The sequence below is a fragment of the Carcharodon carcharias genome, chromosome 32 (genome assembly GCF_017639515.1).
Source record: "Carcharodon carcharias isolate sCarCar2 chromosome 32, sCarCar2.pri, whole genome shotgun sequence".
Lineage (NCBI taxonomy): Eukaryota > Metazoa > Chordata > Chondrichthyes > Lamniformes > Lamnidae > Carcharodon > Carcharodon carcharias.
Window position 1 is genome coordinate 6,845,045 of NC_054498.1, and position 15,765 is coordinate 6,860,809.

Below are 15,765 nucleotides of genomic sequence, written 5' to 3' on the forward strand. Positions count from 1 at the left end.
TTTAACCCTTATGAGTACCACAATAGCAGAAATGGTCAGTGAATAAAGATTCCAACTGAATGGGAAGGCATCTAACCAAATGATAGAGGGATAGATGGTGAGAAAGAGAGAGACAGATAGATAATTGGTTTATTGAAAAATAATTATGGCAGCATGTACCAAATTGTGATGACAATTAAATAGTTATAGACAATCTTTAAAATAGAAACAAATTATAAAATATAAAAGGATTCACAATTATGAACATTTCAATATACACATTTACAGAATAGAAATGAAAGGTCTACTGCTTTCTGCATTTTGTATTAAAGTCCTTAGATTATATACAGAGATAAAAACAAAAAATAAAAACAAAAAAACTGCGGATGCTGGAAATCCAAAACAAAAACAGAATTACCTGGAAAAACTCAGCAGGTCTGGCAGCATCGGCGGAGAAGAAAAGAGTTGACGTTTCGAGTCCTCATGACCCTTCGACAGAACTTGCGTTCGAGTCCAAGAAAGAGTTGAAATATAAGCTGGTTTAAGGTGTGTGTGTGGGGGGCGGAGAGATAGAGAGACAAAGAGGTGGAGGTGGGGGGGGGTGTGGTTGTAGGGACAAACAAGCAGTGATAGAAGCAGATCATCAAAAGATGTCAACGACAATAGTACAATAGAACACATAGGTGTTAAAATTAAAGTTGGTGATATTATCTGAACGAATGTGCTAATTAAGAATGGATGGTAGGGCACTCAAGGTATAGCTCTAGTGGGGGTTTTTTTTTTATATAATGGAAATAGGTGGGAAAAGGAAAATCTTTATAATTTATTGGGAAAAAAAGGGAAGGGGGAAACAGAAAGGGGGTGGGGATGGGGGAGGGAGCATACGACCTAAAGTTGTTGAATTCAATATTCAGTCCGGAAGGCTGTAAAGTCCCTAGTCGGAAGATGAGGTGTTGTTCCTCCAGTTTGCGTTGGGCTTCACTGGAACAATGCAGCAAGCCAAGGACAGACATGTGGGCAAGAGAGCAGGGTGGAGTGTTGAAATGGCAAGCGACAGGGAGGTTTGGGTCATTCTTGCGGACAGACCGCAGGTGTTCTGCAAAGCGGTCGCCCAGTTTACGTTTGGTCTCTCCAATGTAGAGGAGACCACATTGGGAGCAACGAATGCAGTAGACTAAGTTGGGGGAAATGCAAGTGAAATGCTGCTTCACTTGAAAGGAGTGTTTGGGTCCTTGGACGGTGAGGAGAGAGGAAGTGAAGGGGCAGGTGTTGCATCTTTTGCGTGGGCATGGGGTGGTGCCATAGGAGGGGGTTGAGGAGTAGGGGGTGATGGCGGAGTGGACCAGGGTGTCCCGGAGGGAGCGATCCCTACGGAATGCCGATAAGGGGGGTGAAGGGAAGATGTGTTTGGTGGTGGCATCATGCTGGAGTTGGCGGAAATGGCGGAGGATGATCCTTTGAATGCGGAGGCTGGTGGGGTGATAAGTGAGGACAAGGGGGACCCTATCATGTTTCTGGGAGGGAGGAGAAGGCGTGAGGGCGGATGCGCGGGAGATGGGCCGGACACGGTTGAGGGCCCTGTCAACGACCGTGGGTGGAAAACCTCGGTTAAGGAAGAAGGAGGACATGTCAGAGGAACTGTTTTTGAATGTAGCATCATCGGAACAGATGCGACGGAGGCGAAGGAACTGAGAGAATGGGATGGAGTCCTTACAGGAAGCGGGGTGTGAGGAGCTGTAGTCGAGATAGCTGTGGGAGTCGGTGGGTTTGTAATGGATATTGGTGGACAGTCTATCACCAGAGATTGAGACAGAGAGGTCAAGGAAGGGAAGGGAAGTGTCAGAGATGGACCACGTGAAAATGATGGAGGGGTGGAGATTGGAAGCAAAATTAATAAATTTTTCCAAGTCCTGACGAGAGCTTGAAGCGGCACCGAAGTAATCATCGATGTACCGGAGAAAGAGTTGTGGAAGGGGGCCGGAGTAGGACTGCAACAAGGAATGTTCCACATACCCCATAAAGAGACAGGCATAGCTGGGGCCCATGCGGGTACCCATAGCCACACCTTTTATTTGGAGGAAGTGAGAGGAGTTGAAGGAGAAATTGTTCAGTGTGAGAACAAGTTCAGCCAGACGGAGGAGAGTAGTGGTGGATGGGGATTGTTCGGGCCTCTGTTCGAGGAAGAAGCTAAGGGCCCTCAGACCATCCTGGTGGGGGATGGAGGTGTAGAGGGATTGGACGTCCATGGTGAAGAGGAAGCGGTTGGGGCCAGGGAACTGGAAATTGTTGATGTGACGTAAGGTGTCAGAGGAATCACGGATGTAGGTGGGAAGGGACTGGACAAGGGGAGAGAGAAGGGAGTCAAGATAACGAGAAATGAGTTCTGTGGGGCAGGAACTCGCAGACACTTCCTCCTACCTCTCCCTGGACCATGACCCCACCACTGAACATCAAGCCATTGTTTCCAGGACTGTCACTGACCTCATCTCCTCTGGGGATCTCCCTCCCACAGCTTCCAACCTGATAGTCTCCCAACCTCGGACGGCCCGCTTCTATCTCCTACCCAAAATCCACAAACAGAACTGCCCCGGTAGACCGATCGTCTCAGCTTGTTCCTGCCCCACAGAACTCATTTCTCGTTATCTTGACTCCCTTCTCTCTCCCCTTGTCCAGTCCCTTCCCACCTACATCCGTGATTCCTCTGACACCTTACGTCACATCAACAATTTCCAGTTCCCTGGCCCCAACCGCTTCCTCTTCACCATGGACGTCCAATCCCTCTACACCTCCATCCCCCACCAGGATGGTCTGAGGGCCCTTAGCTTCTTCCTCGAACAGAGGCCCGAACAATCCCCATCCACCACTACTCTCCTCCGTCTGGCTGAACTTGTTCTCACACTGAACAATTTCTCCTTCAACTCCTCTCACTTCCTCCAAATAAAAGGTGTGGCTATGGGTACCCGCATGGGCCCCAGCTATGCCTGTCTCTTTATGGGGTATGTGGAACATTCCTTGTTGCAGTCCTACTCCGGCCCCCTTCCACAACTCTTTCTCCGGTACATCGATGATTACTTCGGTGCCGCTTCAAGCTCTCGTCAGGACTTGGAAAAATTTATTAATTTTGCTTCCAATCTCCACCCCTCCATCATTTTCACGTGGTCCATCTCTGACACTTCCCTTCCCTTCCTTGACCTCTCTGTCTCAATCTCTGGTGATAGACTGTCCACCAATATCCATTACAAACCCACCGACTCCCACAGCTATCTCGACTACAGCTCCTCACACCCCGCTTCCTGTAAGGACTCCATCCCATTCTCTCAGTTCCTTCGCCTCCGTCGCATCTGTTCCGATGATGCTACATTCAAAAACAGTTCCTCTGACATGTCCTCCTTCTTCCTTAACCGAGGTTTTCCACCCACGGTCGTTGACAGGGCCCTCAACCGTGTCCGGCCCATCTCCCGCGCATCCGCCCTCACGCCTTCTCCTCCCTCCCAGAAACATGATAGGGTCCCCCTTGTCCTCACTTATCACCCCACCAGCCTCCGCATTCAAAGGATCATCCTCCGCCATTTCCGCCAACTCCAGCATGATGCCACCACCAAACACATCTTCCCTTCACCCCCCTTATCGGCATTCCGTAGGGATCGCTCCCTCCGGGACACCCTGGTCCACTCCTCCATCACCCCCTACTCCTCAACCCCCTCCTATGGCACCACCCCATGCCCACGCAAAAGATGCAACACCTGCCCCTTCACTTCCTCTCTCCTCACCGTCCAAGGACCCAAACACTCCTTTCAAGTGAAGCAGCATTTCACTTGCATTTCCCCCAACTTAGTCTACTGCATTCGTTGCTCCCAATGTGGTCTCCTCTACATTGGAGAGACCAAACGTAAACTGGGCGACCGCTTTGCAGAACACCTGCAGTCTGTCCGCAAGAATGACCCAAACCTCCCTGTCGCTTGCCATTTCAACACTCCACCCTGCTCTCTTGCCCACATGTCTGTCCTTGGCTTGCTGCATTGTTCCAGTGAAGCCCAACGCAAACTGGAGGAACAACACCTCATCTTCCGACTAGGGACTTTACAGCCTTCCGGACTGAATATTGAATTCAACAACTTTAGGTCGTATGCTCCCTCCCCCATCCCCACCCCCTTTCTGTTTCCCCCTTCCCTTTTTTTCCCAATAAATTATAAAGATTTTCCTTTTCCCACCTATTTCCATTATATAAAAAAAAAACCCCCACTAGAGCTATACCTTGAGTGCCCTACCATCCATTCTTAATTAGCACATTCGCTTAGATAATATCACCAACTTTAATTTTAACACCTATGTGTTCTATTGTACTATTGTCGTTGACATCTTTTGATGATCTGCTTCTATCACTGCTTGTTTGTCCCTACAACCACACCCCCCCCCACCTCCACCTCTTTGTCTCTCTATCTCTCCGCCCCCCACACACACACCTTAAACCAGCTTATATTTCAACTCTTTCTTGGACTCGAACGCAAGTTCTGTCGAAGGGTCATGAGGACTCGAAACGTCAACTCTTTTCTTCTCCGCCGATGCTGCCAGACCTGCTGAGTTTTTCCAGGTAATTCTGTTTTTGTTTTTTTTTTTCCTTAGATTATATGTTGTCAGGTTGAATTCATTAGATTCTCAATCATTTGCATACTACTTATGAGTTTTACAAAGGAGGGGATTGGGATGTTTCGTAGTCTATTCGTCCTATATCTTCTTTGTGATATGGTGTCTTTTCCCCTTAATTCCATCACAACATGGTTTGTTCCTGCTTGTCCTGATCTCATATCCCCTCATCTTCAAATCCTGCTTTACATAGAATTTACAGCACAGAAACAGACCATTCAGCCCAGCTGGTTAGCACCAATGATTATCAAGCTGCACACCCTTCACCTGGAGACTACTCATAATCTTAAATCCAGCCCCCTCCCCCCGCAATGTGCAACACCACAGAGATCAACAATGAGTAAATCATAATTTTGTATACAATTTCTCCCCAGCAATTTTTATATATAGTCACCTGTAAATGTAGGGAAGAGAAGTCCAAAGCAATTCTTTACTGGAGACTTTATTCTAGAAGAGTACAAATATTCTTGATCCAGCAGATTAAACAATCGCAGCTGTTGGAATTGGATCAGTATCTTGCTGCTGCAGTAGAATTGCGGGAGTCTGAGACGCAGTTAACCACGTTTTAATGGGATGGGCCCTTCTTCATTTTAATCCTTATGAGTACCGCAAAGGCAGAAATGGTCAGTGAATAAAAATTCCCACTGAATGGGAAGGCATCTAGCTAAATGCTTTTGATTTAAGGGAGATATTATTGTTAGCAAGTCAAGCCAAGACTCTTTTGTCCTATTCTGACTGGATTAGAGCTGCACAGGTAAAAATTATAACAGACATTCACCCTGTTGTTAATACTCTATTCCTTAGACTGTGGATGGGGATCATCTATCCCCTAGTGCTAATGCAGCATTCAAACCATTGCCAACCCAAGGTCGAGTCCTCTCCCCTAGGTATGACTGATCAGTAACAAAAACAGAAATACCTGGAAAAACTCAGCAGGTCTGGCAGCATTGGCGGAGAAGAGCACAGTTAACGTTTTGAGTCCTCATGACCCTTCAACAGAACTAAGTAAAAATAGGAAAGGGGTGAAATATAAGCTGGTTTTAAGGGGGGGGTGTTTGTTGGGACAAGCAGTCAGTGATAGGTGGAGATAACCAAAAGCTGTCACAGACAAAAGAACAAAGAGGTGTTGAAGGTGGTGATATTATCTAAAGGAATGTGTTAATTCAGAGTATAAGACAGGATAGATGAGGTACAGATAGCTCTAGTGGGGGTGGGGAAAACTAAAAGGTACAAATAAACAATGGTGGAAATACATTTAAAATAATGGAGGTAGGTGGGAAAAGAAAAAATCTATATAGATTATTGGAAAAAACAAAAAGGAGGGGGATGAAGCAGCATTCCGTAGGGATCGTTCCCTCCGTGACACCCTGGTCCACTCCTCCATCACCCCCTACTCCTCCTCCCACGGCACCTCCCCATGCAAACGCAGAAGATGCAACACCTGCCCCTTCACTTCCCCTCTCCTCACCGTCCAAGGGCCCAAACACTCCTTTCAAGTGAAGCAGCATTTCACTTGCACTTCCCTCAACTCAGTCTACTGCATTCATTGCTTCCAATGCGGTCTCCTCTACATTGGAGAGACCAAATGCAGACTGGGTGACCGCTTTGCAGAACACCTTCGGTCTGTCCGCAAGCATGACCCAGACCTCCCTGTCGCTTGCCATTTTAACACTCCACCCTGCTCTCTTGCCCACATGTCTGTTCTTGGCCTGCTGCATTGTTCCAGTGAAGCTCAATGCAAACTGGAGGAACAGCACCTCATCTTCCAACTAGACTCTTTACAGCCTTCCGGACTGAATATTGAGTTCAACAATTTTAGATCTTGAACTCTCTCCTCCATCCCCACCCCCTCCCCATTTCTTCCCCCTCCTTTTTGTTTTTTCCAATAATTTATATAGATTTTTTCTTTTCCCACCTATCTCCATTATTTTAAATGTATTTCCACCATTGTTTATTTCTACCTTTTAGTATTCCCCCACCCCCACTAGAGCTATCTGTACCTTATCTATCCTGTCTTATACTCTTAATTAACACATTCCTTTAGATAATATCACCACCTTCAACACCTCTTTATTCTTTTGTCTGTGACAGCTTTTGGTTATCTCCACCTATCACTGACTGCTTGTCCCAACAATCCCCCCTCCCCCCCCACTTAAACCAGCTTATAATTCACCCCTTTCCTAATTTTATTTAGTTCTGTTGAAGGGTCATGAGGACTCGAAACGTCAACTGTACTCTTCTCCGCCGATGCTGCCAGACCTGCTGAGTTTTTCCAGGTATTTCTGTTTCTGTTTTTGTTTTGGATTTCCAGCATCCACAGTTTTTTGTTTTTATATAACTGATCAGTATTTCTCAATCTTTTCTATTTCCATCCTAAGTTCAAATAGTTCAACTTTTCCATGCCCAGAGCAACTATTAAACCAGATGGTGATTACTGTTAGATTGTCCACAGGATAGGGCGGGGGGTGGTGGGAGGATGTTAAAAGCAGCAGTGCCAGCAGAAAGAAATATGTTGTGTAAGAGCAGTTGATTGATAAAGTTAGTTTTGAGTTTTGCCATCCCCCAGTTGCTTAGTTTGGTTATTTGCAAGAGTATCACCAGCGTTTGGGGTGGGTACAGGCAGACGGACAATGAACATTTTTTGTACTATGCACCTCCTCCCTTTTCACCTCATGTCTATGTGAAGGTCTTGCCTGATTCTTGCCAAGTTTCTCGTTCCATAAGTGTTGGCAGCCCCTCCAAGTGGGCATTCTTCACACGTGAGCCCAACCAAGCAATTCAAATGTGGAGGGCATCAAGTACTACTCTACCCCAATCTGGTCCACGTCAGATGCTGATGCACCTGCACTTGCTGTGCTGAGCGGCAATCAGGAACTGGAATACTCCATTGCCCAGGAAGCTCGGCAATTTTAATAACTCTACCGTCTCTCTGGTTGAGATTAGTGTGCTTGGTTGAATTGAATTTGGTATATCTTATTTATGTTACAGAGATCTCAGAGGGCTTTGAGTCTGGAGGAAGTTACAGAAATTGGGAAGGGTGAGGCTGTATAATGTAAGATTGTACATACTTAGCCAGAATATCTTTCATTCTAAGTTGACTTCAATATATTTGGACACTCGCTGTGCATTTTACAAAGTGACTGATGAACTAATGTCCCCTGTCGCCGCTCAGTCTCCTGTGAAATCATTGGAGAGGGTCATTAGGTTTAAATTTGAAACTCAAGATAATTTTCATCTTTTGTGCAACAGTGCATGATGGATAATGGCGAATTGGCAGCCATCTGTCTCGATTTGTATTTCCATTGTACAGTCAAAATTACTCAAAATCACATCAAGTTGGAACTGGTCTGAAATGATATTGCAACTTAATGGATTTTACTGTAATTCTCCAGGTTGCATATGAAGGAGAACAGATCAGAAAAGGCTGTGGCATGTTATGAAAAAGCGCTCCATATGGTCAAACTCGATAAGGGTGAAAACAGTATGGAGTGTGTCGCTATTTACCGGGACTTGGCAGCAGCAGAGCAAGCCAGAGGTGCCCATGACGTGAGCATGCAGCACCTAATGCGGGTAAGAGTTAAGATGATAACATGGGTCAAAATCTTGGCACTTCCTCCCTAACAGCACTGTGGGCGTACTTACACCACATGGACTGCAGCGGTTTAAGAAGGTAGCTCACCACCACCCTCTCAAGGACAATTAGGGATGGGTAATAAATGCTGGCCTAGCCAGTGACACCTACATCCCATGAATGAATTTAAAAAAAAAGAAAATTGGACTCATATCCCTGGGCAAGAGCAGGAAAAAAGATCAGTGAAAATCCCCACAAATCATTGCTTTCCTTTGGCTCCTACTAGCTTCTATCTGCACATGGAGCCTATGGGTGAAAATCGATCAAGTTTAGATGCAGTGAGATGAGATGTGGTTCAGTGGGTAGGATGGTATTCTCACCTCTCAGTCAGAAACTTATGGATTCAAGTCCCACTCCACAGACATGAATGCAAAAAATCTCCAGTGCAAGACTTGGTGTATTTGCAGCCAATAGGTACTTTTTGAAGCGTGGTCACTATTGCAATGTAGGAAACACGACAGCCAATTTACACACAGCAAGCTCCCACAAACAGCAATGTAATTATAACTAGCTAATCTGTTTTGGTGATGTAGAGTGGGGGGGTAAATATTGGCCAGGACACAAAGGATAACTCCCCTGCTCTTCTTCAGAATAATGCAATGGGATCTTTAACATCCACCTGAGAGGGCAGCTAGAGCCTCAGTTTAATGACTCACCCGAATGTTGGCACCTCTAACACAGCAGCACTGCACTGAAGTGTCAGCCTGGATTTTTGTGCTTGTGTCCCTGGAGTGGGACTTGAACACACAACCTTCTGAGCTGTGTGTCTATACCACAGCATCACTTTGTGTTGACTTTCCATGATCAATGCTTCGGGAGACCCAAAGGTATTTGTGATCGTTCTGATTTTTGTGAAAAAAAGAGTTGCTTACAGTTTCTGATTTTTATCTTATAAGCATTATTTCCACGAATTCCCAGTATTCTTCCTTAAATGGACAAGACTGAAACACTGGCCACTCACTTTAATAAACTCTCACAAATCACTGCAGGCTCTTAGAATTGGATTTATATGGTCAGAATAAAACTCAAGGAAATTAACATTTGGCACATCCTCTGTAGAATTAGCAAATTGCCTAAGGGAACGTGTTGGAACCGTTAATGTTCCATCTGTCTTGCAAAATGATGAAGAGAGTTCTGCCCACACACCTTGATGGGTCATCTATTTCCATTTTGTTTCTGAATGCTCGGTTTACAGTAGATTACAATAAATATTTCCATTCTATTCATCTATTCAATTAACCCCACCCACCCACTTTCATTTGAAAGCTGAATATTTGGAACTTCATTTGTCTGAATGCGTTCCCAGAGCTGTTTGAATATAATTATATGGAGTTCTACACTAAAACTAGATTATAATTTTTGACTTCAAATTGATGCCCCAAGTAATTTCGTTTACCAGCGTTAAGAGTAGGATATACTTGCTTCCATCTCCATAGCAAAGCTTATCATCTCGGTTTCAAAATGTCACTAGTTCAGAGTTTGTGTGGGGTGGGGTGGCAATTAAATATCTACATCTGCTGATGATTCAGCTAAATGGAATTGAGCCATTGGAGTCTCGGACTCACTCGTTGGCCTGTGCAGAGTCAGAAGGCTTGGTGCCCATGGACTAGGAGAGAAAAGTAAGTTAGGGTTCCTTATCCCAATCAATATCCATTGGCACACAGTTGGAATGTGTGCACGTTGACTTGGCTGTGATGCCCTCACAAGGGAAGAAAAGCCTTTTAGAGGATCCATGAAATTGTACCCAGCAAGGCACAGTACCTTCAGAAAAGAGAGGGGAAAGGAAAATTGCATCAAACATCCAGATGTTGCATCAGTAGTATAATAAATGTGCTATGTATGTTGTGACTTCCTTATTTGGATATCAGCATTCTTTCATGTTTCCAAGTGACATCCCTTAGGATTTACTATGAAGCCTCCAGCAGCTGCATACTTCTACCACTAGATGAAGTTTCAGTTGTCTATCCCCATAGGCATATCCACATCATACACACAGAGCAAAATTCACTTTTATACTTGCTCAACGCAAACTGGAGGAACAGCACCTCATCTTCCGACTAGGCACTTTACAGCCTTCCAGACTTAACACTGAGTTCAACAACTTAGGATCATGAACTCTCTCCTCCATCCTCCCCCCTTTTTGATCCCCTTTTTTCCAATAATTATTATATATTTTCTAATATATATTTTCTTTTCCACCTATTTCTATTATTATTTTAAACATTTATTTCCATCCATTGTTTTATCACCATCTTTTAGCCTATTTCGATCCCTTCCCCCCACCTCACCCAACTAGGCCTATCTGTGACTTGCTCATCCTGCTTTCTACCCTTAATGTCACCATTAGCATATCTTTTAGCTAATACCACCGTCAACACCTTTTGTCCATGACATCTTTGGCAGTCTCTCCTTTGCCTCCACCTATCATTGGCCCTGTATCCAGCTCTACCCAGCCCACCCCCACTTAAACAGCTTATATTTCACCACATTTCTATTTCTCTTTAGTTCTGATGAAGAGTCATACGGACTCCAAATGTTAACTGTCTTCCTCACCACAGATGCTGTCAGACCTGCTGAGTTTTTCCAGCAATTTTTGTTTTTGTTTCAGATTTCCAGCATCCGGAGTATTTTGCTTTTATCACTTGTTGGGAGGTGCGAGGGCTAGATTGGATATGGCTGTGATGGCCCATGTGGTGTAATAGCCTGCTGAAACTCATTCCGGACTCGCACAGTGACAAGGTTCCAGAGCACTGACAACCAGTACTTGCAGCAAACCTGTGCTCCTGCGTGAGTTAGCACCTTTGTGAGAGGGAGGGAGAGAGGGTTGAAAATTGGGTCAGCGGAGCAGGAATACTATATCTTAATGCTGAACCTGCTCACCTGGTCAAAACTCTTGTGGAAACAAACCAATGGATTTACCTGGGCAACCCAGCTTAGTTTATTGCACAGTCTTCTTCCCTTTCCACTGTAAGAGAAAAGGATAACATTCTCGGTGATGGCATTTAATATTTTGAGATTTAGTATCATTTACAAAACACACTCGGTGCTATCCTGATTATCAGTGCTGTTACTGCATGTAATTTTTAGGAGGTTGTGTGAACATATGGTGAAGGGTTTTTCCCATATTCTAATGTGATCAGTTTTGGTTTCCCACTCTGCAGTACTGCATTTAGAAACTGCCAGCTCCAGCTTGTGATATAAACCTGGATCTCTTGGCGTTTTACAGGCTCATTCCATAGTGCTGACTAACACTGCCTCCACAGAGGAGGAGGGGCAAATAACTCTCGCTCTAGCAGAGGCCTACACTTCCACTGGCAGAGCTGAGCATTACCGTAAGTCTTTTAAAACCACTTTTACACCAGACCTTTTACACTTTTACACAAGAGATTGCAGAGCTCAAACACTGCACTACGCTTCCTGCTACATATCAGTATATAGTGACTCTCACTGGATGAAGAAGCTGCACAGCTTGCTGTACCCATGAAGTCAATCCTTAGCAAGCAGGCAGCAGAGACCTTTGGTTGGGATGGCGAGGGAGGGGAGTAGCACAATGCACCACACTTTACTTTCTAATCACCAATGTGTGTACAGCCACTTCCCTGCTTAGAACATTCCTACAATTCTGGCCTCTATGAATCCCCCAATCCCTTCCCCCCAGCTATTGGTGCCTGTGTTCTTTAGCTGCCTAGGCAGTAAATTCTGGAATTCCCTCCCTAAACTTTTCTACCTCTCCACCTTTTATCCTTTAAGACATTCTTTAAAACCTACCTCATTGTCCAATCTTTAATCACTTGTTCTAACGGCCTTTGGTTTGGTGTCAGTTTTCTTTATGTGCCTTATTACACTCCTGTGAAGTTCTTTGAGACACTATTGCTATTTAAAGGTGCTACATAAATGTAAGTTGATGTGTCCGATCTTTACCCTTGGGTCCCAAGCCCCGACAGACACGGTGTTCACTCTATCCTATGAACTGTCTGGCAGTGCCCGGCTGCTTCTGGAAGGACTCTTCTACGTTTCTCTTAGGAGTAACATGCAGTGGTTTACAATACAATAAATACCATTCACTGTAGTTTCTCTTGAGCAGTGAAGGGGAAATTTAAAAGAGATGCTGCAGGAAATCCAGTCTTGGGGTTCAGATCTTCAATGCACCACCCCTTCCACTGCTCACTCGGTGCTAGAACCTTTGCTGTCATAATCCTTCATCTCAGAGTTTCCATCTTATTCCCTATCTACTTTGCTCCCACCCTCCCTGTCACATTCAAAACCCTTTTTAAAACGTGCCTCTGCATCCACGTTCAATTACCTTCCCAAACTCTTCTCCCAACTTGTCCTTGGTGTTCTCTCCCATCCCCCTCCTCAGTTCCCCTTCTGTGACATGTCACTATATTATACAAATGCTCCACGTTGGGTGCCATTGTTTGAATTCCCTACCCCAGAGGGCTGTGGAAATTCAACCACTGAATATGTTCAAGACAGAAATTGATTGGTTTATAGATACTGATAACATCAAGGGATACGGGAATAGTGGGGAAAAACGGCATAGAGGTAGATGATCAGCCATGATCTGTTTGAATAGTGGGGCAGACTTAAAAAGCTGAATGGCCTATTCCTGCACCTATGATCCTATTAAAGTTCCTGTATATTTCTGACTTTTTACTTGAGTGCATAGTGTTCGCAACAGTAAAATAATATTTTTAGAGCCTTTATGTTTGACAATATTTTAACACTTGTTAATTAGCTTTGGTATCTCTGATTGTAAAAGTTCTCTATATCTTTCTTTAGAGATAGCAGAGAAATACTACAAACAGAGTCTGCAATGTTACCAGGCAGCACTGGGAAGAGAACACGCTTCATCTCTCTCGGTCCTGGATGATTACTGTCGATTCCTAATTATGATCAGAAATTATCCAGTAAGGCTTATTATTCAGATCTTTGTTGGAACTGTTTTAAAATTTAAACTGTTAAATTATATTTGACTTTCTTGACTGTAAGAAAGCAGTGCCATTGTCAGTGGTGCATTCTCCATGGGAATGCCACTTGCCAATCAATCAGCACTCTCTTCACATACAGTATAAATTGTTGTTTTCCACTTATATTGGTATTCTTGCGAGTGTCCTGATGAGTGCAGGACTAAAAGCTTCGACATGTTTCTTTTTTCAGCAATGACCAGTAACTCTCTGGGATTGATCCATCTATTTCTTCTGCGTAATCACTCAACAAGGATGTTTGAGGCACTTCCATGCCACAAAGACATAACTTTTCTGAGCCCCACTGTCCGATCCTTCTATCAGCTGCATGTGGTACCGTATACAATGCCAGCATTTGGGGAACTGATGTCCAGATTGTGGTCTTTGTGCCATTTCAGTTTCGGTTTTTTACAAAAGAGCTGGGCCTGTGTTTTAGACAATGGAGCCAAAAAAACCTATACAGACTGGCTTCCAAAGTTAAAAGAAAGGCAGCAGACAGAGGCTGTTCTCTCTAAACATGAACAAAGCAAGCCAGTAAGAGTAAGGGCATTTTTATATTTTCATGTAGCATAGTAACCCCATCCATGTCCTATTGATGTCAAACATGAGGTTTGCAAGTTCTTGATGCACAGCCCTGAACGTCTCAATACGATAGCTGGGTGTTCTTCATAGCATTGTAGAGCACAGAAAGTGGCCATTCGGCCCATTATGCCTCTGCTGGCTCTTTGAAAGAGCAATCCAGTACCCCACTCTTCCTGCTCTTTCGCCACAGCCCTACACACTTTTTTCTTTTTAGGCCCCCGAAAATCTGTTGACCTCGGCCTTGAACATACCCAACAACTGACCATTCAAAGCTCTCTGGGGTGGAGAATTCCAAAGATTCACCACCCTTTCAGTGAAGAAATTTGTCATCTCAGTCCAACTTCCTCTTGCAAGTTACTACTGAATCCGCTTCCAACATGTTTCGGGCAGCACATTCCAGCTGCTGGCAATGGAGATGTGCTGGCCTCTGATTGGCCGGCAGCTGGTAGGGGTGGTGGGATTTCCACCCCAGGATCTTAAGTCCAGGGGAAGACCCTCTGCTGGCCAGTGAAGTGCCTGACAGGCACTTAGATCGATCAGGCCTACACCCACGGAAGCGACAGGGGTTTTTTCACCAGTTTTTCGACCAGTGGGCGGGACCTTTGTCAGCAACATTAAATCCAGTCCCATGTCTCTATTTATAAGGCCCGGGAACCCAGATGCTTTTTTTAACAACCTTTTTGGCTTGCCCTGCAACTGTCACAGATTTGTGTATGTGCACTTCAGCTCACACTGTTCCTGCAACTCCTTTCCAAGGCTCTTCGAATAACTGAGTGAAATGTGTGCTGTCCACCTGAGAGGCCTTGACAGGACAGATGCTGAGAGGCTGTTTACCATAGGCTGAAGAGGCTAGAACTCGGGGTCAGAGTCTCAGGATAAGGAGTCAGCCATTTAGGACTGAGAAGTCAAATTTCTTCAGGGAGGGTGGTGAATCTCTAAAATCCCCATCCAGAGAGCTGTGGGGGCTCAGCCGTTGAGTGTGTGTGTGTGTTCGAGGCAGAGGTCAATAGATTTTTGGATGCTAAGGGAACCAGGGTATATGGGGATAGGGCAGGAAAGCGGAATGAGCCGTGATCTTATTGAATGGTGCGGCAGCTTGAAGGGCCAAGTGTCCCACTCCTCCTATTTCTTATGCTCCTGTGTTCTTTAGTCAATGGAGTGGTGGGTAGGAGTTTGGCTTAATGAGGCATGACATTTCTGACAAAAGCTCTGCTGTACAGGTTGCACAATCAAGCCCTAGTTGGGCTCGGACACTAGAGGTGGGCTGACATAATAGGCAACTACATGGCCTTTCCCATTGCCATATGTTCCAGTGCTCCCCAGAACTTGCATTTATACAGTTCCTTTAGCTTTCCAAAATGCGCCAAGGTGCTTCATAGGTGGGTTGTCAAACAAAATTAGGACAGGTGACCAACTTAGTAACAGAGATAGGTTTTAAGGAGCATCTGAAAGGAGGAGAGAGAGAGGTGGAGAAGTTCAGGGAGGGAATTGCATAGCTTAGGGCCCAGGCAGCTGAAGGCAAGGCCACCAATGGCAGGTCAAAGGAAATTGGGCATGCGTAAGAAGCCAGAATTGGAGGAGTGCAGAGATCTCAGAGGATTATGGGGCTGGAGGAGGTTACAGGGATAGTGAAGATGAGACCATGGAGGGACTTGAAAACCAACATGAGAAGCTTATAATGGAGGTGGGGCTGGGGTATTTTTGTGTAAACTCAAGCTAACATTGATCATTGCATCTTTGCTACTACAGGCTGCTTCGAAAGTACTTCAAGAATCCTTGCCAGCCAAGCTTTCTACCTTTGGAGATTTCAGCACAGAGGTGGAAAAGACATATCACCTATTTGGAGGAATCGAATTAGCACAGGGACACCAGAAAGCAGCCTACAAAATGTTCAAAAAGGTGAGTGCTGGGTGTGTGGTGGAAAATCGCGGATTAGTCCAGAACAAACTCTCAACTGACACT

At 45.0% G+C, this 15,765-nt stretch overlaps 1 protein-coding gene across 2 annotated transcripts in view; it reads left to right on the forward strand.

Moving 5' to 3' along the window:
• The window catches only part of ttc23 (tetratricopeptide repeat domain 23), a 51,557-nt gene that overhangs the window by 22,466 nt on the left and 13,326 nt on the right, over nt 1–15,765 (forward strand). For both annotated transcript variants that reach the window (XM_041178612.1, XM_041178613.1), the window contains exons 6-9: nt 8,016–8,193; nt 11,481–11,586; nt 13,037–13,164; nt 15,553–15,702. In XM_041178612.1, the coding sequence (XP_041034546.1) occupies nt 8,016–8,193; nt 11,481–11,586; nt 13,037–13,164; nt 15,553–15,702 (562 nt within the window). The remainder of the gene's footprint in view (nt 1–8,015; nt 8,194–11,480; nt 11,587–13,036; nt 13,165–15,552; nt 15,703–15,765) is intronic.